The sequence below is a fragment of the Corapipo altera genome, unplaced genomic scaffold, assembly GCF_003945725.1.
Source record: "Corapipo altera isolate COAL_440 unplaced genomic scaffold, ASM394572v1 1, whole genome shotgun sequence".
NCBI lineage: Eukaryota > Metazoa > Chordata > Aves > Passeriformes > Pipridae > Corapipo > Corapipo altera.
Window position 1 is genome coordinate 43,385,466 of NW_020884873.1, and position 27,943 is coordinate 43,413,408.

The 27,943-nt window shown below is 38.6% G+C and overlaps 1 protein-coding gene across 1 annotated transcript in view; it reads right to left on the reverse strand.

The window, feature by feature from the left end:
* CTTNBP2 (cortactin binding protein 2) overlaps positions 1-26,965 on the reverse strand; it is a 77,643-nt gene extending 50,678 nt beyond the window's left edge. Inside the window, 2 exon segments of the mRNA XM_027659356.1 lie at positions 14,532-14,639; positions 26,642-26,965. Coding sequence (XP_027515157.1) covers positions 14,532-14,639; positions 26,642-26,710 — 177 coding nt within the window. The 5' untranslated portion in view covers positions 26,711-26,965.
* Between the last annotated feature and the right edge of the window lie 978 nt (positions 26,966-27,943).

The following is a 27,943-nucleotide window of genomic DNA, read 5'->3' on the forward strand; positions in this document are numbered from 1 at the left end:
GACTGGCTGAAGCCATAACTGCATAACCTTAAGTACAGGGTAAAACAGACTGGCAACTCTCAAACCATAGACAGCAAAATCATCTAAAAATGCTTCCAACTCAAAAGGGAGCTAAATGTAAAATATTAAAAGAAAATTTTCCATGTTTCTATAGAAGGATTAAATATACAAAACACAATGATGGAATGAAGATGTACGATTTAAAAAGAAGGTACCAGAATAGAAGACAAAGCAGAAGCTTGATTGAAAGGAAACAATGAGTATTTCCCTAAAACTTGACACAAAGTGGCAGAAAGACAAGCTAGGCTTGAAGCTTTTTACATGATTCCTCCAGCCTCTAAATAATACTTCTGTCCCTTTTCAATGCACTAAAGTACCTCAGCTGGGAGAAACAGAAATTCTAGAATGAGAATTTTTTTCTCTCTTATATCGTCTTTCAGCACTGAATTTCAAGTCATAAGAGTTAGTAGCAATACCAAGATAACTGCTTTTATGGCAGTCATTATCTGGGGAATGTACAGTCTAATATCATACATATCCTTTAAAATAGTCTCTGCATAATTTGGTGGCTGTGTTAAAGCAACATTAGCAGTGTTTCATATATTAACTTCAACTGCACAGCAGTATATACAGAAAGTAACATCAAAATGTTGATTTAGGAATAATGAATTGAATTAATTTTCAAACAGAACATTTGCAGAAATAGACAGAATATCCACCTGCTATAGGAGGTCATCAGGACTGCTGCATTGTGAAAGGTGCTATATGAATTTATAAACCATCAGATTTAGTTTTCTGCACATAGCTGCTTGCACAGCAATGAGCCTTTTAATGGAAGGACTGAGACTGGAAGTATTTAAAAGCATGAAAATATGTCCACAGGAAGTGATACTTTTTGCAGTGTACACTACATCAGTGGTACACAAAATTATGACTCAAGACTTGAGCTAAATCCTCCAACAGGTAACTGCTAATGAAAAGTGACTGTAAGCACAAGGAAATCAAGATAAAGTATTGAAACCCAAAGATAAAACCCCTTTAAATAGTTAATTAATGAAATTCACTACTGCAGTAGAACAAAAGCTTAAACTTACTTACTAAAGCTCTTTAATTCAGTCCAATAAGAACATCACATTTATATAGAACTTTTAAATCCTTATACAAGATCCAAAACATTAAAATAAAACTACTACTACTTAAAAAAACTAAACTCCAAAGTTTCTTTATGGTTACCTGTTATATTATGTTAGATCAAAGATCAACTACCAAAAAAAATGGAGTTGATCTGAAAAACATCTTCAGAGAGGAGTGAAAGATGATCAAAACATATATCTTTCTCTTCAAGAAAGAGCTAAATAGAAATAGGACTTTTCAGTGAGAAATAGGGGCAATCAGGGAGAGAGATGCTTGAGGTCTGTACACTGGCAGGACAAGTAGCAATTGTCCCATGATCTAATGAGAGAAATTTGAGTTGGACACAGATTCTTCACACTGAGAGCAAATAAGCACTGGAACTCATTGCCCAGGGAAAACATATAACCTCTACCACTGGAAGATTTCCAAAACCAGATCGGATAAGGCCATTTGCAACTCGATCCATATTTGACCTTAGTCCTGCTTTAAGCAGAAGACTGGACTGAACGATCTCTTGAGGTGCCTTCCAACCTAATTACTTCATGATTAGTGATTTCTTCAAGGACTATTATTTTTTTAGCTTGTAGGTGCTGGTTATCTTCTCAGTTAACAAATGACAAAAATAAGCTCTCAGAGGAAGGAAAAACAACCAAATACTTATTGGTAGAACATGTCTTATGTCTTGCTTTGAATCATGAAAATACTTTTGATGATTTGGAAAACAGAACTTTTAGTCTGTGATATTTTCAAAAATAAAAAATTACTACTTAACAATCCCTAGGGATTATGCAGCTGTACGACACAAGGGAAAGGTTTATTCTCAAGTTTTGTAAGTCTGCAGCCAACAAAAGTCTGAAGGATCAGGTTGTAAAATAAACTGCTTCTTTTATGACTCTCTCAGGAAGCCTGCCTCCTACCACATAGAGCAAGACACCTCATTCATCCCTACGCCAACTTTTTTCAAGCTACCTCAAGTTATCTGCAGGCTCCTTCACAGAAACCTCCATGTCTTATGCTGACCTTTTGCAGGCTCTGACCCCATTTATCTGCTGGCAGATGAAGACTAGCAGCAGTGTATGCAGGGAGAGGAACAAAAGGAGTGGAGATATCTGGATGATAGCCTGTGGGAAAAGCTGGAAATCCTATATAAGAACTGTCTGTAATCATTTGATTCTTGCATTCCACTTCAGAAGAAAACAAAAACCTGTTTTCAGTAACCAAACTGAAAATTATGAAGTCTAATTAGATTCTTTGCCCCTGTTACTGAAACGAGAATGTAAGGGGGCAGGGAGGCCTTCAAATAGTATCCATCTTACTGTGGACTAACAGCTAAAAGCATAAAAAAGCTAGGAAAAAGAAATACTATTATTATTATACAACTAAGATATAAGAAATAAGCAAAATAATGAAAAAAAATTAAGTGCATAAGTTATATTATTATTTTTATTTCCTTAATAATTTATGTTGATATTAGTTGCACACATTTACTGAAATAAGTTTTCATAATCAGATGACATAATCAGTAACAGAATATATATAACCAGCAGTGTTTTTAAAATTAATACTGCATTTTCCCCCCAATGTAGCTCAGAGTTTCCTCTTCATTTATCTGCCAAGTTCAGCAAGTCTTCCATGGAGCAACTGATGATAAACATCAAAAATAGCACTGCATGTCCTACACTGCTATGGAACAATGGAACTGAATTAAAGCTGCCCCAGAACCCTTAAACAAAATTTCCTTCCTTTCAAGAGCATTTGTTCCTCTGATTGATTTCCTTTTCCACATATATGAAAATTGCTTCAACAGATGTTGACAGGTTCATATTAATATTTTCTTTTGACATATGAATTAGGGAGTGGTTTTCTGAAACTAACCAGAACAGAAGATGAGGCAGTAAAAATGTATTTTATATGCTATGTTAAAGATGAGGGTGAGCCCTTCATTCTAAATAAAACTGAAAGGGTAATAGTTGTTTCTTTTTTTTTAAGAGGAAGATGGCTGAAAGAGAATAGGCTTATAAATCTTCTTCAGTGGCATTACATAGTTTCTTGAAGTGATTTGTTGGAGCTACTCAATTAAGCAAAAAACATTTGAAAATTATAGGCCAATATTTTGTCAGGAAGTATCACTGTTTGATGCTCTGATTATCTAACCACCCAGACATTTATTTCTGAATATAATACAGATTTTCATACTCATAATGAGCCTCAACTGATAGAAGAGACCTGAGGTCTCTAGTTACTTTAAATAACCATTTGTCATCTTGACTTTTTTCCAGGTTCAAATTTATAGTTCAAATTTATGCAAATCGATTCATAATTCATTGCATGGAAATCTGTCAGCCATTCTTCTGAAGAACTGAAGGAAATCTGATTTCATCTCTAATCAAAAAGAGCACTTTAGTCTCCATGCTTAGCAGTTAAAAAGCTTCTTCAGCTCAGTAACAAAACATACCAAAAGCATACCAATAATACTTTTACTAAATCAATATGTGTTTCTTTTTAATTTAGAGCATTTAGATTTTCATATTTTCAAGCTATCAAAATCTCAGTTAAAATACCATCCCACATTACTGCATTGAAATTGAATTATTAACAGGCTTTAATTATTTCAATGAAAAAATACACAAAGTATGCATTTACCATGCCATCATCAGACACAGTAAACATGGGTGCTCAAAGAGAAAGGGCTGTTAACTAATTCCATATCCTTCTATGATAAGGTCAACCACTTAGTGTATGAAGGGAAGGTGATGGACGTAGTTTTTCTGGATTTTAGTAAGGCTTTTGATACTGTCCCTCACAGCATCCTTCTGGACAAGTTCTCCAGCTGTAGGATGAGTGGGTTCACAGTGCACTGGGTGAACAACTGGCTGAAGGGTTGTAGTGAATGGGGCTACATCTGGCTGGTGTCCAGTCACCAGTGGTATTACTCAGGGCTCAATCCTATGGCTGGCTCTGTTCCATATATTCATCAATTATCTGTATGCAGGAGACAAATGGACCATTACAAAATTTGCTGATGATACCAAACTGGGAAATGCTGTTGACTGTCTTGAGGATAACAGGCCTTCCAGAGGGTCCATGATTAATAGTAATTTAACAAGTCCAAAAGCCAGATTCTGCACCTGGGATGCAGTAACACCAGGCACAAGCATAAACTGGGGCAGGAGGGTCTGGAGAGCAGCCCTGCAGAGAAGGATCTGGGTGTGCTGGCTGACAGCAGGATCAACATGAATCAGCAGTGTGTGCCTGGGCAGCCAAAGAGGACAAATTCCATCTTGGGGTTCATCAAACACAGCATCACCAGCTGGGCAAAAGGGGTGATTATCCTGCTCTATTTAGCATTGGAGTAGCCTCACCTGGAGTGCTGTGTGCAGTTCTGGGCCCCATGGCTTAAGAAGGATGTGAAGGTCCTTGAATGTGACGAGAGGAGGACAACAAAGCTGGTGAAAGGACTGGAGGGAATGTCCTGTGAGGAGTGGCCAGGGACTTTGGGTTTATCAAGTTTGGAGAAAAGGAGGCTAAAGGGTGACCTCGTCATTTTGTACAGCTTCCAGAGGAGGGGGAGGGAAGAGGGAGGGGCTCACCTCTTCTCCTTGGGATCCAGTGAGAGGACATGTGGGAATGGTTCAAAGCTGTGCAGTGAAGGTTTAGATTGGACATTAGGAAGCAGTTCTTTACTGAGAGCATGGTCAAACACTGGAACAGGCTTCCTAGAGAGGTGGTTGATGCCCCAAGCTTGTCAGTGTTTAAGAGGCATTTGGACAATGCCCTTGAAAACACATTTTAACTTTTATTCAGCCATGAAGTGATCAGAAGTTGGACTAGATGATAATTGCTGGTCCCTTTCAACTGAACTAGTCTAATCTATTTACAATATAGATTTATTTGAGGTAGATTAAGGGGATTCCATGTTTTCAAATTATTTTCAGTATTCAACTGAAGGTAAATTGTGAGAGCAATATATAGTACCTTCACAAAGAATTTTATTCTTGCTACTACCTCTAGTGAAGAAGCTGAATGATCAAATACATGTAATTAATAATTTTGATTGCTAGAACGGAACATTTTAAAGTACACACAATACTCACCCGCATTGTACGTTTTGGATTTTATGCTGTTTATTGAAACTTCAAAGCAATTTTCCAGCTAGAATTCCCTTTGCAAACACCAAGAGAGTTACTAGTTTAAAAACTTTCATATAGCAGTCTATGCTTCCACAATATGTAGCTAAAATTTTACTTTGCTATTTCAGAAAGAATTCTCTATAATCACTGTTGTTCTATTTTATCAAATTTTCCATTTATTCATAAAAATGGAAGGCTGGCTTTAATAAGAGACCTAGTGCTAAGTATTTTTACTACACTGCCAGAGCTTCTAAGATGTCTCTGTCTGGGAGAGCAGCAGGTGGAAAGATCAGTCCACCAGTCACAACAGCATCAAAACAGGGCAGGAGGGAGAAAAGCATGGGAACACATACACCCAAGCATAATGAAAGTAATTGCTGCTGTATGAATATTTTCACAGGTGTTGAAAAGGACCCCAATCAAATCTCTTGTCTTATTCATAATTATTTTTTACAAATTACTATCATAATTTTTGGAAGAATCAAGAACAAACCTTATACATTTTTTCTTTAGCAACAGTAACATGAAGAGACACACAAACCAAGCTGTATTCAGCTGCACTTTAGTGTTGCTTCAGCAAAATTAACTGTACCATTTATTAGCTTAAAGGAAATATCTTATACTTAGTTCCCTTAACTAAAAAATGGAAAATTTCAGCTAACATAATAATACAGATAGGATGACCCAGTTACATTTCTCATTGTCAGCAATGTGAGTAATGATGGCAAACAGATAGAATATTTTAAATAAGTCACTCTAACAACAAAGGCACATCTGTATAATTCACAAAGATCACAGAAATGGAGAAACAGTTACATCAATATGATGTTGGAAATTTTTATTATTATTTTTACAAATATTGTGTGTATCTGTCTCTACTCACTTCATGTTGGATTATGCAGAAAGATCAAACGAGGGTAGGAGGAACCAAGTGGGGAAGCAAAGTAATTATCCAAATAAGAAATCAGCAGAATACTTTCAGCTAAATTAATAGTTACATGCCTGCCAACAATAAAGATATTCGGATCTTATGTGAAAAACAAAAAGAGACTATGATCAGTTTAAGAGTCGCTGCTGGAATGAAGAGTGAAAAGGATATTAGCAGAGCAAGGCCATAATGTTTTCATGGTAGGAAACAAGCCTCATAGTTTCATGCTTATAGTCTCCAATTTTAGTACAGCCTGGAATAAGGATATTTACCTCAGTAGTAAGCTTAAGCTTAGTTAAAAAAACACAGATACAGGACTGATTTAATATGGTTTACCAAAAGTTTTGCTTTGTTCAGTGCTTAATGTCCCCTTTTGGCAAATAGCAAATAACTACCATAAGAAGTGATATAACACAACTGAAAACCAATTTTGTCAGCTATTTCTAGAAGAGGCCTTTATATGCATCAAAATATCAGGATCATTCAGATCATCCAAGTTAATCAGTCCACGGACTGCTGCTCCTACAGTCCCAACATCTTTTGGAAAAGGTGAGACTTAATTCCATTATAACGAAGTGTATGCTTACACAACTATTACTACAAAACCCACTGAATATAAGAAAAGCAAATACAATGCAATACAAACTAACACAAATACAATATATAAACCATGATCAAATAGGGGCAAATCAAAATTTGAACATTAAGGTTGTATCAAACAAAACTTTTTCAATTAGGTTCAAAGAGCATGCTACATTACTTTAAAACTTGAAATAAACCACAGATAAGGAAAAAATTCCAAACTAAGTACTTCCAAACTAATCATTTAATCTACCAAACTGTCTGAGGTTTACCCCTATTTCATTCTTTCCTTGCAATCAATATTAAATAGCTTGCAATAGTGAAATCCTACTTTTTCAAAGACATGTTCAGAAAAGTACAGTAAACCATTATTAAGAAAGTAAAAGCTCTAATCATAACCAGACTCATTGGACAGGTAAAGACAAACTATATTTAGGAATAGAGAAAATGCCTGTGCAACCACCATTAAATCAATAAACCAAAAGTAGTAATCAGATGAGAAAGGATACAATCTGCAGACCATTAACTCCAAAATATTTATTAAAATTATTTTTAGGCGAAGAAATTGCAATGTGCAAAAACGACAACGCAAACAAGGCATTATCTGACTTCTATTTCATGCTTCACTTCTGCCGCTATGGCCAACAACTGCCATCATACAATCTACAACAATAACCTTCTGTTATACAGAGTGCAACATCTACTGCTCCTCCTTCTACATGGTTATCCTTTTTCAAAGACACCTGCTACAAAACAGGCTGCCTTAGCGGCTGCCAGAAACCTCTAAAGCCACCTTCTGTGCGCTCTTCGATCCACTCTGCATGGGATTCATACGTAGAGGAGAAGCTCAGATTCGCATTTTAAATTCACAACTTAGCATAACTACTGCAAGTAAGGGTCTTCATAATTTACAGGTGCTGTAGCTCCCTTTGACAGATTACACTTAATATCCATGTAATTTTTCTACCTATCAGTCAATTTGAGAACAACTAAACTATAAAGATTTATTTCATTTTTCCTGATAGCTCCTAGAGCTCTCCCCTTCTAATCCAAAAATTCATTCTAGAAGTACTAAGTCTTAAAGTCTTGCTGACTTTGTGCAGTCGTTCAGGATAAAAACTTTATTCATACACAACTGACAATTATTGTGTTGATAATAATTCTATTTTGATATCTAACTTAAAAATTACAGGCACAACCAAGTATCACACCATGACAAGATGCAGAAGACAACAAATAACATTAAAAAGATATGGAAGCTTTACCTGATAAATCAATTTTTTTTAACTACTATCTCAACCTACAGTAGACAGAAGCCTCTCTTGACCAAGTAAAGGAAACCAGTTTGCTAGATAAAACTTAGTGGAAAGTAGATAGGTCAAAGTAGAGAAGTGCAGTTTGCAAATATCTACAGCTCTCCTTCCAATAATTTGCAAATATCTACAGCTCTCCTTCCAAAATTACTTTTTTTTTTTTTCAAGGAAAAAAAAAATTTCATTATTGAAAATCCAGAGCTGGGCATGAAAGGCCCCACATTTTTGCACTGAAATTCCAGTATCATTCTCACTTAGCCCCCAAAAATCTAACTTAGTTGCACAGTATACTGTTATAATACACTATGATACGCTCAGAGTGTCTTTTTAAATATTGCTTGATCTTCACATATGCTTACAGAATTGCAAAAGTGGTATAGAAATATGCACACTTGACAGTTACCATCAAAATAGTTCATGTTTTCAATGAGATTAAAATAAAACTATACTGTTCAGTGTTTAATCATTGTCAGGACTTGAAAGCAAATTCCTTTGGGGAGAAAGAGACTCCAGAAGAGCATTTTGCAATGACCTAACTGGCAGTTTCACAAGCCAGGTCTTAAATTCAAGAATTATCATAACAGTAGAAAACACTGGGGAATTTCTGGTTTTAGAAAGTGAACAGAGGGATATCAAGTTTAAGGGTTTTTTTAAATCTATACCAAATCAACTCATATTTCATACTATATTTACACAAAAAACCCTGGAAAAGGGAATTTCTAGGTACACAGTGACTGTGTCCATATCAGCAGGTAGTGCAGCACAACAGCCACAAGTTTGCAGAGCCACATAATTGCCCCTGGGAATGTGCCTATGGTCCTGCCTTTTGGAAGAAGGTCTTACTTAGGACTAACTCTGCTCTCAGTTCAGTTTACAGAGTCTGAGGCAAATCTGTGAGGCAAATCAAAGCAAAGTTAGGTGAGAACAATGGACTGAGTTTCTTCTAAAGAACGCTTTTGGTTGGAATGCTAAGTTCATTCACACACACTTGTTATACAGATATGTAAAAAACAGCCTTTATCATAATAAATTCCAACATCTTATAAGCTACCCATATCACTATAATTTTCTAACAGAATGTTCATACAAAGAAACATTTTATCTGTTGTTTCAAAATGCAATACTTTACAAAATCAACATTCAATTTGATTATATATATTTTTTCTAAAATTAGAGCATGGTTTATAAGTTATATTGGATGATACCATTATAGCCTTGCTAATGGAATGTCTTTTCACTGCAACTAGTTATTCAGAAACTTTCTGAAACAACCTGATCATTCCAAAACAAATGATCCTCCTAAAAAGTATTAAACCCCTTTTTTGGAAGACTTGTGTTAAACTACTAAATTTCTCAGGCAATTGCATACTGATATCCCAGTAGTTCTAAAATGATTAACAGGAGAGCTGGAACCTGAAAACTGGCATTTAACATATTATGCATTATCTACTTCAAAGAAACACTGTGCAAATCTAAACAGATTACTACACAGTAATCACTACACTCTCTTAAAAGCTGTTTATCCTTACTTTTAAATCTTGCATTTTTAGACTGCAAGGTTTTTAAATAAAGCTAATATAATGAGTTATTAAACTTAAATGTGTCTATGAGGTATTGTTACAGGATGCATTAATTCCTGTCTTTTGATCTATTTCATTATTTTAATATTTGTAGCTTCATTACAAAATTCAACCATTGCTCCTCAAGAACTCAGATGCCTGGCTAGGGTTATTATTATTTTATATGGATTTTCTACTTGGACATAATATAGAAACTATGATTCATTTCCAGCTCTATTGATTAACCTGCAGGCCTGTTAAAATGCTTAGATTCAGGACGATAAAATTCAGGCAGAACTAACTTCCACGGCAGAGATCCATGCATTTTTTGTTTACGTTAATTAATGTATACTATAGAAGCAAGTATACATTTTCAATTTACCATTCAACACCTAATGAAATCTACATAGGCAAATAAAATTATTTTCACAATAAACAGAAATCCAAACTGAATGGGGCTTTAAAATTTTAGATGAAAAATAACCTCCTCATGATTTAACTTTATGAGAGAATTACCACTAAAAGCAGCATTTAGTATTTAGTTAGTTAGCTTGACAGCTAACACTAGCACGTCATTTCTTCATATGCTCCTCTAGAGCAAGCAGTTACAACCATCACTTTTCAGCTGGATAAAAAATAACAAAAAATGAATGCTGTATTTGAGATCACACTTGTGGGAGGCCAGATCTGTTCTTTGATTATGCGGCCACATTACTTCCACATTAGGATTATATTATCTCCTTATTACAGGCAGACAGTTTATTTGGATAATTGAGACAGATGAAGGCAGCAGCTACAGTTAAGTCTCCCTCCTTTTTTAACTATATGCACTTCCAATAGCAACTAATCAGCAAGTTATTTCTCATCAATGAAATTACTTATATGATTTAAATGTTAATCTGAATCTAATTTTAATTGCAGTGCAACCATGGTCATGAAGTTACTAAAATACAGAAATAACAGCTTCAAAAAAAGAAGTAGAGTGCTAATGAGAAAGATTTACACAAAGATTTACACAAAGATCACCTCCTTTGAGGTGAATCCTGATGCCATTCTCCACAGTAAATTAACTGTTCACTTGGAGAATGAAGCTGGAAATTTGACCCTAAGCATGACAAAGGTCTGCTTTTCCAAGGCTGTTGGTTCTCACAGGGCTGAACTTGTCTAGCAACTTAAATTGGTCTGGTTGGTAATTACTGTAACTTTTTCTAGTGCTGAAGCAGGAATCAGTTGAGAATATTATAAATGAACATCAATGTCTTGTGAAAACATGAAAGTAAACAGATGTCATCTGCATATTTCTTACAAATGCAGTTTGATTTTGAAGTTTTGGTTTTGTTTCAAAAGTGGTCTTCAAGGTATCAAAACCTTATATAAAATACCATGGAAACTCTGCAGTACATTATGAAAAAAGGCGCAATAAAAAGAGTTAATTGTTATATATGTGACACTGCGTTTGATTCTTTCTAATTTATACCATGGCACAAATTCCAGTGCCCCAATAAAAATCAACACTCTAAACTTTACTAACTAAACTTATCTTCCCTCCTCACTCCCACCCTGCCTCCAGGATGACTATGATTTCTTCCTATAATGTCAAACTGCTGGCCTTTCTAACTTTTAATTTTTTATTTTTTTATTTACACAGAATAGGCAGAATGGACACTCTGCACTCTGAGCAATACCCAGCGGACAGACTTGAAATTTCCTAGTTCAATCTTTTCAAAGTCAAGTAACAAACTCTGAAGCATTTCTTCTTTACTCTCACTGGACTGCATCCTTTTGAAACTAAGCTTTAAATAGGCAGGAAAAAGTTATGCAACATCTTAAAAGTGCTAAATGAGAAGTTAGTAGGCATTTTCTCTGATGTAGACTGTGATGATATGACATGTATACAAAGAAAAAAAACCCCTTTGGCACTGTAAGAACCATGTCCCTGTAGGATTCAGCCTGAAAAGAAATCCTACCAATGGATATTGAAGGTAGGCGTGGGGTTTTTTTACATAACTGGCTTTCTAGACAGAGAAAAACCCCCACAAGATCTGCCTCAGATCCTCGGTAAAGCACATGATACAGATTCACAAAATTAGTGATGTGGTAAACAAGAGAGATCAGTGTAAGAATTTATACAGTGGAAAAGGACAGACTAATACAGAGTAAGTGCAAATTAAGAGTAGTACCATGTGAGTCAGTCTTCAATTATATTCACTACTATCAGCTCTTACCAGCTCTTTTGTGATCAGTCAAGGTTGATTACCTTTTGTGCCAAAACTTTTCAGGAGAGGTATTTACAATAGATATATAAGTACTATTTATTGCACAATTTTTACAAATGCTCCGTGAAACCCTGCAAATTAGTACACATAAGGGCACACATATTTAGGAACGATGTAGTTAAGCTTATGTCATTATTGAGAAAAATCTGAAATGACACCACCACAAGAATGAACAGAGGATGAACAGCTTTTAAGAGAAGATTAAAAGATACAGTTCTGTAGTCTTGCAAAACAACCAAGACCATATAAAAACTGCTTAATAAATGTATATGTCAGTGACTTTAAGCTGACAGGAGGATCACCTAAGAGGAAAAGAAAACATACACATTCTCTAGTATAGGGTTGGAAATTAGGCTGAACTACTAGTAGGATTACAAAAACCCCACAACAAACCAACTCCTGCAAAAATACTCACAAACTTTTCCTAACTTTGAAACAGACCTTCATCTCTTTTTGAAACAACAACTTAAGTCTTTTCTCTTATATGAAAACCATTTCTTTCTTGCTTCAAGGATATGCAAACTATGTATGTCAATGTATTGAAGCAAATCAAAGTACCAAATTTGACACAATTCCAATGGAATTCTCTTGTTACACACTTTTATAAAAGTGTATAACTGTATTTGGTTATCTAGTTGCTTACTTTGTGTGCTACTTGGAGACTCTACTTGCTAATACTGCAGACTTGTGCCTTCCCAAATAAGAAGCCAGAAGATCCGAAAGTATTATACTACAACATATCAGTCAACAGTTCTTCAGCAGGTATAACTTCCAGGTTTCCCAGTACTAGTGCAGGTAGCCAGGCAAGCCTTCAGGAAGATTTGAGTTACACATGGACTTTGTTTAGAGGAACTGAAAATTGACATGCAGGAAAAGAAAAAAAAATCCCAAACCAACCAACCAAAATCCAGCCAAACAAAAAACCCTAAACCCCCAAATTTCAGCACTTTTATACCTCATGTGAAATTGACCTACTTTTTATATTAATCTATATTAATCATCAAAACCCACTGTGTACATATTACCCATTTCAGCAGGTGCATGTGAATCTCATACAGACTTTTTCATTCCTGGGACTGTGCATGTTTAATGTTTACTATCATGAAATGTTTACTGCATTTTTCTTTTTTTCCCCTTTTTTTTCTCCTCCCTTTTGCTCAGTTTCAATACATACGTTCTTTAGTATGTAGTGCAGCAGCTTGTTCATGAATATGTACTAGAGAAAATTGCCTGAATATAGTCTCTGCATTCCTTCAAAGTTAGAAGAGTCAAAAAAAAAAAAAGAAAAATTCTGGATGTGGTGTGTACACTGTTTCCGCTTCCACAAAAACTTAACTGGCAGGCAGGGAAAATAAAAAATCCTAGGCCAGGCAAATGAGCTGTGAAATTGTAAAACAGCTAGATGAAAAGGCAGTGCATTTTAACATATGCATATAACTGAAGGCCAAACACCAAATAACTTCAAAGTACAGTAATCTCCCAGAAGAATATTGCTTCCAGTGTCTTATTGTTATTACAAAATGAAAATTGTATTTTATAAGAGAGGTTTATACCCGTAAAGTCTTCAGTTATTAATGCAAGTACATCAGTGACAGCTAGTTTAAAGCTCTATTTGCAACAAGAGATCTGAATCCATCAAAAAACAACTTAAAACTGAATAAAAATGCATTTACAATTGTTACTGTGACATTACAAGTGAAAAATGTTCCCACACTGCTTGATAATCATTACACACATTAATAAAAACTAGTATTAGATACACGTTATTACATTGAGGTTTTACTTTACAATATCTTAAAGAGCACAATTTCCCTCTGTCCTGTGAAGTTATAAATATTTTCAAACCATGTAAGACTCTTTTTCTCCCTAAACCTATAGTTTGTTTGGCAGGTCTGTTAAATTTTATTCTGCTACAGATTGACTTTAAAATCAATACAGTCATTAAAAAAATCATATTTTGATTAAAAGACAGTTTTGTTTGTACATTTCCAGTCAACTTTCTAACTTGCCTTTCAGACTGCAACCTTCTGAAGAAGAAAACTAACCTTTACAGGCAACTAACACAGTAAAAATCCTACCAAATCTTGCAAGCGCAGTTAAGAGTATATATCTCATATTTCACCTTTTATTAAAAAACAGAGGCAAACAAAAAAATCCCCACAAAACCTTTTCCCTAAGTGGATATGACCATCTGATTTTGTCCCTCCTTCCATCTCACAGAAAATGAAAGCACTGAATAGAGCATACAATCAAATACAGACCATTAGAACAAATTATGAATGGACTGAATTTTCCTTTGAAGATATTCCTTCCTTTCACAAATAACAGAGTCTAGAATATAAAAGATTTTAAAGAGGAAGTAATTTTGCAGGTTTTTCACTTATTTCTTTGAAATTTTTTTGACATTTTATAGAAAATTACATAGAATTACTGAATGGCAACAATTAAACAAGAACATATTTTGTGATTACTGAGATTTACTCAAACTAAAACTTTAAAATCACAATTTACTCTTCCACTAATAATATTCTCCGTACAGTACAAGGGGAGTGGCAAAAGAGAATTTAAAATAAAGCCAAAAACCAAATGATGACAACCCGGTAACTTACCCGCAAGGCTTCAATCACAAGGTCTCGTGCTTCTAGTTCTCCTTCCATTATACTCAAAAGCATTCGCAATTCTGCCTTGCTCAGGTTATCCACATCAAACTCTCTTGTCTGTAAGAAATAAAACACTGATAAGCACATTGACTACAACAGTTACTGCAGATTTGAAACCCAGATATATGAGCATCCATCTATAGCTGTCAAAAGTCGAGGTGTCTTTATATGTACTATATAAAGTCAAAATTAATAGCAAATAGCCCGATTCTTTTTATTTGAAGGGAAGAAATTAAAGCTCTCCCATATCATATTGTTTCAAACTGCACTGTTGCAAGGAATCGATCCTGCAAAGTTTTGTGAATGGTAAGTGTGACATGGTAAAGCAGTTAACTTTGCGACTGACAATTCCTGTACCCAGCTTCACAGAGGCTGAAACAATTCAGCAGACCTGAAACAGCATATCAGGGAGAAAGGCAAGAGAAAAGGAAAGGACCTTAACCACAGCATGACTAATCCACCTGTGCAAACAGCTACCAAGTCATCACCATATACTGGCCTGAATGTGAATTTCTGAAGCACAGTTTGTGAAAAGACAAGAAATCTTATGTGTAGGCTTTATTTGCAGTCCTGTTTGTGTGCATGGAGGGAACAGTTCAGGTTTAAGAGGCACTGACAAATGACGATTCATAGCAACAATATCTTCTGACTCCACAGTTACCAAGACCAGTGTAAGTCTGATTGGCACCCTGTGCAAAACAAGAGAATGAGTTTATACTGATGAATAAGATCATTGAGCACGTGCATAAACACCTCACAAAATGCCACAGTTCTGTAACAATGTCGATAGCGATGGTAAAGGGAATCCACTGGACACTAATGTGTCTGAATTTTCAAGAAGTTTTGGACAAAGCTCTGTATCTAATATTATACAGAAACTCCTATCCAACTGTACTGGAATAAAGACATTTCAAAGATAGCAAGCAAACATTATGGGTAACAGCCACTTTTCAATATGGAAACAGGGAAGCAGGGGGCACCTCAGGGACCAGCCTGATTCAACTTCTTTGTCAATAACCTGGAAAAAAGATAGAGAAGTGGCAGGGACAGATACTTCATGTGGGAGCTGGCACATAATTCTTCACTTACATATGAACAGCCTCATTTTGCCACTGTATAAACTCCTGGTAAACCCACATCTCAAGTACTGCACGAAGTCTTCATCTAAAAGTATAGAGTTAGCTAACTAAAAGAATGCAGAGAGAAGGAGTAAGTACTATATTAGGAAAGACTACAAGGCTGGAAGTCTTGATTTTGGAAATGGGATGAGGGGAATGTTATCATATTCACAAAAACACAAAGGTAGATAAGTTTAATACAAATCTGTTGTTCATCAATATCCACAATGTTAACACAAGTAGACACTTAAGGAATTTAGAAGGGAACTACTTGCAGGGAGACAAAACAATTTTTATTCCATGTACTAGATTCAACTGCCTAGATCGATTTTCAATATGCTATTCTCTGCAAGGGAAACATTAGAATCTTTGCTATGATGTAGATGGGTCTCCTAGAAAAGCCCTGTGAGACAAACACTCAGCTATCTTCAGTATGAAGTAATCTGTTGCCAAATTAGGTGAACAGTGTATCTGGATATACTATTTTCCCTGAGGGACGTAAAAGGTAAGCATTCAGCTACTTGGGAGCTTAACTTCAGCACAAAAAATAAGTACCATTTCTAATTTCTCAGGGCAAGAGGATGGCACAACAGTTATTCTTCCCTCAGGCTAGACAACCATAGATCAAAAATACCCAAAATCTATAACTGTGTTAGATTTACTGGGTTCCATTTTTACTCTGTAGTTAAAACACACAGAGGTGCACAAATGGCTAGTGAGAACTGCATGCCAGAACGTCAGCTATTTATATTCAATGTACATTTGATTAAGCTTCTCCATTTAGGTGAACAACATGGATCAACAAGAGGAACAATAATTTCACAGAATCACTGAATGGGTAAGGTTGAAAAGGACCACAGTGGATCACCTGGTCCAACCTTCCTGCTCAAGCAGGGTCATCCTAGAGCATATCGCACCAGATTGTGTCCAGACGGTTCTTGAATATCTCCAGTGAGGGAGATTCCACACCTGGACCAGGCAACCTCTTCCAGTGCTCAGTCACCCACACAGTAAAGAAGTTCTTCCTCATATTCAGGTGGAACTTCCTGTCCATCAGTTTCTGCCCATCCTTGTATCCCATTCCTTGGCACCGCTGAGAAAAGCCTGGCTCCATCCTCTTGACACCCTCCCTTCAGATACTTATACACATTGATGAGGTTCCCTCTCGGTTGTCTCCTTTCCAGGCTGAACAGGCTCAGTTCCCTCAGCTTGTCCTCATAAGAGATGCTCCAGTGCCCCTTATTCCTATTAAGCATAGCTGTTTTGAGGACAGAGCCATCCATTCTAACCAAAATTTTTAGACTGAACAATAGTTATCCTCTATTTTTTGCTACCTGGGTCCGCTATTTCTCTAATCCAAAATATACCTCTTAGGTTCCATGCCAATACACCAAGAAAAACAACTAGTTTCTCTGAAGGCTTTTTTCCAACATATGCTGCAGCAGTTTCTCACAGTGCTTCTCACAATTCTATACAGCGCTCACTGATCTAAGGACACATACAAAGTGAAAAGTTACTACACTTACGCAGTTCCTCATGTAATCTAGTGTCAATTCACTAGATTTTACCTTACAGGCTGCAGCAGATTTCCCTCTCAACATTTCTAAATATTAAATTTAATTCAGTTAGATAGTAGGACCCACTTATCCACCCTCCCTCTTCTATGAACCACTTCATAAAATCTAATAGCTCAAGGATAGGAACTGATTTATTCATACAACTTCCTTTATAATAGAGGAAAAAAATCTTTATTTTTCAGATGGTAAACTGATGCAGAGATAGTTTTTTCCAAACATATAAAGCAAGTAGTATAAAACATAATATTCAGTAACAGTCTTTTAAGCCCCCACTCAATGGTTTAATCACTACCTTTCCTTTCTAAAATACACTTGTCTGTTCTGACAACAAAAAGTCACCCAAGGTTTCTGATAGACAGGGACAAAGTTAAGAGGGGCATCCACAAAAGTACAGTACAAGAAACGTGATCCTAGTCTTTTGCCAAAATCAGTAACTTCAGCCTGTTAGGAGGTATAACACAGGACAGCTCTTTGTCAAAAGACTGTACATCACAGGTGAAACTTCTAATTTTTGCGGTCTTCCCTAAGACATAAATGAAAACATTTTTCCATTCTTAACAAACCAGAGATGTTCCTCAACATATGTGATGCAGCGATAAGATTTTTAACTACGCATCTGATCAAACAATTACATAAAACTTTGTTCAAGTACACACGAACATATGAAAAGACAGCAAAAACTAGAAACTAAGAGTGCCCTCTGGTAATTTATGGTTAGATATAAATAAACACACAGAAATGTTTACAGAAAAACATACCAACAAGATATGTAACTTAGTTTTTATATTTTTAATTTTAAAAACTTGAAATAAGAACTAGCAAAACCACTGTCTATATGAACAGTTCTAGCATATCCGACTAAAAACCTGCTTACCCGAGCATCTTGGCTCCAAAAACAGACAATAATGGATGCCTTGAAATCAGCACTAGAACAAGACAAGACCATAATGATACTTCCCAGAAATACTCTCCTAACCTCAAGCAGTATGCAGCTAATTCACCTTCTGAGCCAGAAACTGTCATTTTGCATGTAGCAGCCCTCAGCTGACATATCTGTTGTGAGTTTGCCCCCTTGCTTTTTGAATCTCTATGTAATCCACAACATTCCACAGCACAACTACACAGTATATGTAGAACTACCACCTTTGCTGTCAGCAGCTACTTTTGTTTGATGCCCTCTGATCTTTAAGCACAAGAAATGTAACCTATTATTACCCACACTCTCCATGCTACACACTCCACCAGACAAGTCTTCACATCTATATGAAGAACAAACAAAATTTCCTGAAACTGTCCACAATCAACCAGAAAAGACCCATAAACAGAAAGGGTGCTTTTTAGAATGAAGACAACCACCATCATTTTTCAGGTCTTGTTTATGAATAATTTTATTCCCACTGAAGCTTTTTTTTCATAACTGCATTTGACAAATTCTGAAACTGGAATGACATCTTAGTACTTTAAGGACGTCTTAGACTTGTTCACTATGGATAAGCAACCTCAAATCCACTCACACAGGGTAGGAGTGTGCAGTCACTGAAGACGCTACCACACCTTCTCCCCATGCACATTTCTGAATCAACACTTACAGAGCAGCAATGTAGCCTTTCCTAACTAGACTAAAATATATCATTTAAAAAAACCCTAACATATTCTCAAGCATAGCTGTAAAAATGTCTTTAAGACATTTGAGTAGATAAAGCATATGATGAAACGAAACTATCCTCCCTCTTAAACACTCTGTGTGCCATCTTCTGGGAATCAAGATGTCAGTCATGGTGGGCTTGCCCAAAGTTCTTATTCAGAGGGAGCACTGCTTGGCCAAATCATAGAGAAAACTGCTGGTCAGATCTAGAAAAGTAATCTTCCTAACATCTTCCAGTGGAGCAATAAATCTTAGACCTCCAGAAAATAAAGACTGCGTTAGTAGCTGATGGCTTATGTGTCATCGAGGGTTTAGCTACAATACCTCTGGTAGAATGCCAAGCTGTAACAATTTAACCAGCAGCTTAACAACTATGTAACCAAGCCAGGCACTGTATTACTTTTACAACAGGGATATTTGAACATGTTGTCCCAGGGAGACATTTGGTAAGAACAACCAAAACACAAGATAATTTTTTCTCTACCTCTTTCAGATTTTAAAATGTCTGGTTGATTTGATTTATAAGAATAAAGTACCCTAAAAAGACTACTTCAATCCTCTATGTCTCTAAAACTTCACATTATTTTTCAGTTTTGCAATGGGTGTATGTTGCCTGGCAGCAAGTGCACTGACAATAGAGCAAACTGCTTATTAGCTAAAACTCATTCAACTACCTGTGTTTGCATCACAAAAACAGTACAGGTAAAATGATGCTAGCATTGCTAAGACTAAAAGAAGCTCTGCCATGAACCAAAAAGAGGAAAAAAGCATCCATCCTGAACAAGAGAAGGACTACTCAGGACAGCAGTGATCAAACTGGACACACACTTTACCACCTCAATCACCTTTGGAAAAGATGGAAAGAAGGTGGAATTGGAAGGTCACCATGAGGCCTGGGAACAGAATGGACTCCTTCGCACAAGCATACAAATTTAGAAGTAGAAACAGTAAAAGTATTTATGGTTAAATTCATCACAGCGCTCTTGCTAAAAAAAAAAATAGAAAATAATATTGTGAGGGATTGGCAGTGCCAAAAGTTGGTTTTGCTGACCTAGCCCAGCTGATGGTACTGGCAGTCTCAGGAGCTAAAAGTTCTGTTCATTGTGCTATCGCAGCAACTGTTAAACACTCCGCTGCCTGCAGCAGAAGCCTGAATAGACATTTAAAGTATAAAAGCCTCAACTTTGTACTCTCCCTAAACAGAACACAGGTAAGAAACAAGTTAGCTGTGAATTAATCACAAATGACCATAGAAAACAAGCTCCTTCTTGCTCAGAAAGCCTTTTAAAATTGGAAGTGGGTAATAACCCAGGACTTGGGAAAGAAACCTATGGAACATAATTGAGGGCTGAAGCGGAAGGGCAGGAGTTGGGCTGGGAGAAGCATAAAAATGGTGTACAGGAAAAGACACAGGGAAAAGCTGCCCAAAAAATATAGTCCTTTCAGAAGGAAAGGGAAAGGTACATATCTACATTTGTAGATACATATTTTATATTCAGTTCCAATCAAGGCACATCTTGAGGATTCAGAAAGTGGATTTCCAAGAGAAGATTCTAAAGATAAAAATGGTTTGCTATTACCTATTAGGCTATACAAAGTAAACTTCTAGAATAACAATGGCCTCACATCTGTCAGACTCATGAAACAACTGCACCAGGGAAACAACCATGATTCATATGTTTTACAACATCAAGTATATCCCCCAGGTACAACTCATCTGATCAAGTATAAATATCTATTTTGACTAATTCTCTTTAGTTGCCTATGGAGAAGAATTAGTGGGATTTGAAATGTCCCAGGGATCAGAGATAGCTTTTTAGGACAGGCAGATATGATACAGAACTTAGGAGAATCATCCATGGCAACTGGACCAGTAGCAGAAGGCCAGCTAGGATACCCCAGAGCATCATATAAGGGCCACTAAAGGAAGCCTGCAAGACTGGACCAAGACATCTAAAGGTGAATGCCTTGAATGTATGTTTGCAAGTGAGGTACCTAATGGTATCAGCTATGTAAGTCAGGTACCTCATGTCCCTTTTAGGGACCAGCCTAGTCAAACAGACAAAACAGCTATTCAGCTAACCAGCCACCAGAACTATTTGCTCATGGCTCCACTGACTGTAATAGGATATTAAACACTGTACATACATATAGACACCTAAATTTAAGTGTCTTGAACCCCATCCATACCTCCAAGAGCCAGCTGTCTAAGTCACTTCACTCAAAACCAGAGAAGTTCACAAACTTATTTCTAAACCAGGTTATTCCTTCTAACCACTTACTTCACCCCACCAACTATAAAAGGAAGTGGGTATGTGGTCAAATGAATCCTAGCCCTTTTCTAATAAAGAAAACTCTGCAAACAGAGAAACCGATAAAAGAAGTGGTTATAATACCACATAGTATTCATGAACACTTCAGGGAAATCTACAATTTATTGCTTTGGCTGTGGAAGGCTTGTTCTTTACTCTGAAACTAGGGTAAGAATCTATGATCCCACATTTCACCAGAAGTTATCTGATGCAAAAATACATGTCCATTTCCCACCTCACCTAAGACGAACTTAAGAAGTAAGATATGACCTTTAGGAATGTTCTTAGTAACAGAAACAAATATGAAGGCAGAGAAATATCTTCCAAGGAAAAGTAATGTTGTTGAACTTGCTCCTCAACTAACATGGAGCTTCTTGCTGAAGAGACTATCATCTGTTGCTAACATTCAAGACTCATAAATAATTTCACAGTAACACCTGAGGGATCATGAAGTCACTGTATATGCATTTAATTATGCCCACCCATTAGCTCAATGACTTTTATTGGACTGTTCACCACATGAAGTTACCTGCTTACTCTGCACTCCTCTTCCCAAGCACAGCTCCCTTGCTTTCTGGGTTTTTTCAAAGGTTTCCTTTAAAAGGTATGGGGGAGGTTTTGTTTAGCTGTTTGTGGGTTTTCTTGGCTTGAACTAACAGCAAAACCTTTAACAGTTTCAACATTAACCATAAATATACTATACCTCAGAGCTGGGAAATTTATTTTGGAAACAAGAAAAAACCCAGCCCCCAACCCCTCCAAAATTAGTAAGACATTGACCTTTACACATACCCAGATATTGTCATAGCTGTTAAAACATGTTTGCAATCTATTAACAGCCACAAAGGTACTTCATTATTTTTATTTCAGTGCAGGTTAGGTAACTACATGTTTTTTTATGGATCTAGGCCCATAAACCTTCAATAATCATGTTTAAATTCTTACTTAGATTTAATGGTTAATTTCTATTCAGCAAGTTGCTTTCAGATAAGTCACTTTTAAGGCAAATAGTATATGATTAGGTACAGATATGGGTACACACTGTTGAATCTATCTCTAAGTGTTCCAGAATTTTACACGTTATTTTGGGCTACAAGAGAACTGAAAGAGCAACGCCCAAGAAAGCTTTAATTTACATATTGTTTGTGAATTAAAGGTACATACCAGTACATCCTCCCTAAGCCTAATTGACACCTTCTGGTTTACATATTCAAGAATTATAAGGGTATTGTAAATCAGCTGATCCCTTTCTTGGGTAGGAGCAGGTGCAGAGTCAGACCTCAGACTGCTATCTTCCTGACCTCTTTCCTTCCTGTCCCTATTTCCATCTCTATTCCTATCCTGCTATATCCCCTCTCAGGCCAAAGCAATGCTTACACAAATGAAGTGAAAATGGTTGGGAAAACAACAGAACTGCATCCTACAGCTTTCCATCTCCCTGCCACTTTCACACATCCGGCTCAGAGCATTGCCCCTCTGTACTTCACCTCTAATGACAGACAGTGTAACAAGTCCACATTTGAAAGAGAAAGGAACATTTACTAAGTGGTCTACATTCTGTGGCTTTCTTTTCTCATCCCCAAAGATCTTCACAACACAAGAAGAGAGGATGTGCTGCAGGTCATGGAACAGAAGGCACAGGAAAGGCAGTGCCATAGTTTGGAGAAGAGGGAGGAGAGAAAGAAAGGAGGTTTGAACTACATCACCACAACATGGATCAAGACCAATCTCTCATCACAGAGGAGCAGCAGGGCTAAAATAGACAGAACTGTGCTCTCTGCATCTCACCTACATGCTGAAACACCACAACAGCATCGCACATCTCACTAGAAGAGAATAACTTCTCTGAATAATAACACTACACTGAAAACTTCTATTCAGATGATCAAAGTGGTAGTTAGTCCTTTTGCAGGTGACCATTTTCCAGGATGTAATCTCTAATAAGATACAGTCTTTGCTTTTCAAGGCTATGGTCTCATTTTCTGCTACTTGCAGTATCTTCCAGATAAGAATCTTTCCAACTGATCTAAATCAGCCTGTATAATTGATATGATCAAACCATAATTTAGCATTTCACTATATTGACCAGAATGGCAGTTCTACTATGAACACTCTTATAGATCGATAGTGAATATACCAAGCTAAGCATAAAATACCCCAAAAAGTCACCTCAAAGTGTCAAGGAATTTCTTTTCACTTATCTTTTTTTTTTATTATTGATAGTTTTTTATGTAGCGTAACTTTTTTGTACTGTTGTGTGACCCACAGCGACCCAAAGTTACCCTTCGGTGTGTGCACACATCATTCTCAATGTAATTTTCACTGATGAAGACAGCAGCAAAATCCCTACACATTTTAGAAGAGTCAAGATTCCACTCTATCAATATCCATTATATGTACAGCTTTACAGACAGTAGAAGGTACTGTCTTTGACGGAAAAATAACATTTATGCTTTTGATCACTGGTCAAGCAAAATAAAACGCAAAATTTTACTGAATAATTTTAACAAACTTTACGATTGATATAACAGGCTTTTCATAGGCTTTTTTACAGCTACACTAAAGCTATCGTGTGTGATAAGCCAACCCTCTATGCACAGCAGGCTGATGTTCAATGTTTCAACAAAAAGACTGTCAAATTGGATTATTTCTTGCTACTATATAATCATTATTGGTAGACACTATGCAGATGGAAGTCATTCAGAGATGTTTTAAAACACACACAGAGATGTTTTCTCTCAATTCTAGTCCAAACTGCACCAATATAATTTCCCTGACTTCAGTGCAATCATGCTGTGCAGGTATGAAAAAGGACCAGAACCACTCCCCTGCCATTCTTCCTTGCTATCCTGACAATGATAAAAATACCAGTATTTTGTGAGAAAGAAGTGATGGGTTTACCAAATTATGTGCTCCATCCAAGAAAACTCAGAATGACAAGATTATCAGCCTTGTTCCTACATGTAACACATTATAAAAGTCTAGGTTTTTTCAGTCAAATTCCCTGGTGAATGCAAAAAAGGAGGGAGGGAGGCACTTTCATTCCTTTTCTACAGTGATTCTAAAAAGATCTGAAAAAGTCTTTTTTTTCCAGTAATGTTACTGATAGTGTATCAAGACACAATAACGGTATTTAGTATCAGGAAACCCTACGGTATGTCCTGTGTTACATACTTTCTGCTTACACCATAAAATTTACACATTAACACATTACTATTACAAATACTGTTCTCATAGCTTTTTACTGCACCATTTCTGCAATCAAGATTCTGACAATTAAAAAAAAAAAAGGCCAACAAAAAACCCCAACACAATACTTCGTTATAAGTTGAAGTTTAGTGTGAATTAAAAGATATTCACCTAAATGATTACTGTTATCCAAAAAGTAAGCAAGGTGATCGAATTCATAATTCTGTATCTCGAGTTTAAAGACAGAAAATAAGCTATTCATACTAATCCCTTCAAAAGAAATACTGGAGTATTGTGAACACCTTTTTAAAATAATTTCATTGCACAGAGATGTTCCTTTTACTTTCCTGTACAAGAGATAAAATGAAATCAACAATATAATGCCTATATTGGTAAGGGAAAAAAGATAAAAAATACTATTAAATATTTAATGACTGAAGGCAAATTACAAATTAAAGCAATAATTTTTAAAAATATACTTTGTTATGGCTCAAGTATAGGTATTATTTTTGTTAGGGAGCAACATCCTAGCATCTCTTCAGTTTTAAAAACAAATTTTAAAATCAGTGTGCAGCGTAGAGCTCTCACTCCTACCTTTCACAATGAGAACACCAAATTGCATGAGTGGCTTATATTGCATTGCCTAACAGGGCAATATAGAAGTGCTACTTGATTACAAGCTACTAGTTTGAGTCTTTAAAACTGAAAATTAAGGCAGTATTAATATGAATATACTAAAGAATTTTGCATAAATATTTTTGGTCAAAACCAGGGCTTTAAGATATTTGTTTGCTTTTATGAATTTTTATCTTGATATTCATTTATGCCATGGTTATGCCATTGTTTTAAAGGACAAATGTTATAAATATTCACTCTGTAAGGTTTACTTTTTTTAAGTAAAACTCAATTTCCACAATACTGCGGACTTTAAAACACACAAGGACAATTAAGCACACAGCGAGAACAGGGTTTCAGATAAGAAGTGGTGCCTGTTTGAAAGTAAACAAGCCAATAAAAAATAAAATGCCAGCAATAACCTAAATTTCAGAGAAACTAGTGTCCCCTCCCTTCGGGGGTCATCGCCTTCAGGAACGATCCCAAGCAGAAGGCGCACCACCGCGGTTTTACTGCCCGAACTTTGCATGTTTCTACGAGGCCGAGGATCTACAGCCTGACTCTGGACCTGCGGCTGCCAGCCAGGTGACTACCAGGGTCTGGTTCGCCCGGGAGGTCCCCAGGCAGGTTGGACTACGCCAGGTCTGGGATGCGCCGGGCGAGGGAGAGCTGCCGGGCTGAGAGGTGTCTGCCAGAGCAGAGGCGAAGAGCCGGGGCCCAGCGGAGGCGCAAAGCGATCGAGGGGACGAGCCCTGCCTCCCTGTCTGGGGTCGGGGAGCCCAGCGCTAACCCAGGGGAGTGTAGCCTCCCCCCGGCACCGCTATAACCACCGGCTGGCACCAAACTGCATCCCTCCGCCTCCCTTCCAGCGGCCTCCCCACCCGCTGAAAGGACACACCGGCAGGGAGGGAGGTTCTGCTCAGCTCTTGGAGATATTTTAACCGGGGCGCCAGATCCTGCCCCTGGGGCGCGGGCCCGGGAGCGGGGACGCTTCCACACACCCGGCTCGGGACGGGGCCTTGGGGCGGGGGAAAGGACAGTGCCCCAGCGCCGAAAACGCCTCACAGGAGGAAGGTTAAAGCCAAGCGCCTTGCGGGCCCGGCAAAGGGTTAATGAGCAACATTTCCCCCCCACCCCGATCTGACAGGTCCCGGTGCCCCGGCCTCTGTCAGCACCTCAGCCCGCCGGGAGAGCCGGAGCGCAGCTCCCTCGCTGTTGGAAGCGGCGGGAAAAGGGAGGCGGGTGCGAGAGAAAAAGGACGCGGAGAGGAGCCCCCTCCGTGTCCCTCACGGGCGCCGTACACCCACCCCGGGCCGGAGTAGCGTGAAGGAACAATGGGGGAGAAAACCCACCGCCCCCGCCGAAGGAAGAGAGAGGGCAGCAGGCAGGGAGATCCCGCGCCCCTCTCTGTTCTTGCCCGGGGCGGGACGGGGCTCGGCGGCGGCGGGTCCCGCAGCGAGCCCCGTCCCGCCCCGGGGGAGAAGGAGGGCGGAGGGACGGAGCGGGGGAGGCAGGTCTCCAAGCGCCGCTTCGTCCCAAACCCACGGGGAGCCCTCCTCGCTCCAGCTTGGGTCGCACCCCCCTCTCCCGCCAGGCCGGTTACCGCTGCCGTGGCCGCCGAGTCCTCCTGCCCGCCAGAGCCCGGCTCTCCGCTCGCTCCCTCCGTCGCCATCTTCCCGCTGTATCGGCTCCAGCGCGGAGCGCGGTGCGGAGCCGAGTGGCGGATCCGTCGCCGCCAGGCGCTTAACCCGCTCCCCGCCGGCAGCGAGCCCGCCGGGAGCGGGGGCGCTTAACCCCTGCGGCGCCGCGCAGGCGAGGCTGCCGAGCCGAGGCGCCCCTGCGCCGGCCGAGGCGAGCGACTCCCGCCGGCGGGCGCTCGGACTTCGCCACCCACCCGCTCCCCGTCCGCCATGCGGCGGCCCGGGGCCGGGCGGAGGGGGAGCGAGACCCCGCTGCGGGCGGCCGGCGCGCAATGGTGGCGGAGGGGAGTGTCCTCGCCACCGCGCTACCCGGGCCCCACGCAGGCATTGCTCTCCTCCCTGCCCTCCCCCGCGTCTTGGCAGCAGGAGAAGGAAAGGAAAGATTATGGACGGGGCAAAAAAAAAGGGGGGGTTGCAGTGGGGTTGGCTTAACTGATCAGTGAGATCCTTAAACCAGATGAAGTCTTTGAGGGAAGGGCATCATCTGGGGGTCCTGACTGGAGGAGTCATCTGTCCCTCCCCGTGCCCTGTGGAGGGATTTGGGGGAACATTTCTGCTGCCAGCCATTGCTTGCTGGATTATTTTCAAGGCATATTTTCAGAGCCTGTGTAAGGGTGGACCTCCAACGTATCAGGCCCAATGCTTTGGCACCTCTCAGAGCCAGTGCTGAAGCCCACCCTGATTGGGTTGCCCTTTGCCATTCCAGGCGGGTACCAAAGCTGAATCCTGTTCTAACACCTCCAGAGGAAGGTTTTAGCAGCTGAGCTGAACCCACTACCATGCAGGCTCAATGTCCAGGAGCACCCCTCCACTTCTGCTGCACTGCCCATCTCCAGATTCCTCAAAGTCTGCTTTGCTCTCGCAATGGGGACCTATACCAAGACCAAATCCAAATGTACACTCCACTGGAACCAACTTTACATCCATTATAAGCTGGATTTGCAACACTGTTTGCTCTGCAGCCACATATAACTTCCACAAACAGCAGGCTCCTCTGAGCCTTGTCGGGCTCCTCTTTCATAGGCCTGCCTAAAGTCTAGATTCATGCTGGACTCCCTTGGCACCCTGACCAGACAGAAGTGGACCAATGCCTTCATCAAAGACAGCAAATGTTCTTCTAAGCATGCTGTTCCTAAGGATGGAAGTAAAAACATGCATGAACGTTTCCCCTTTACATTACCAGAAAGGGAACTGATGAGTGATTA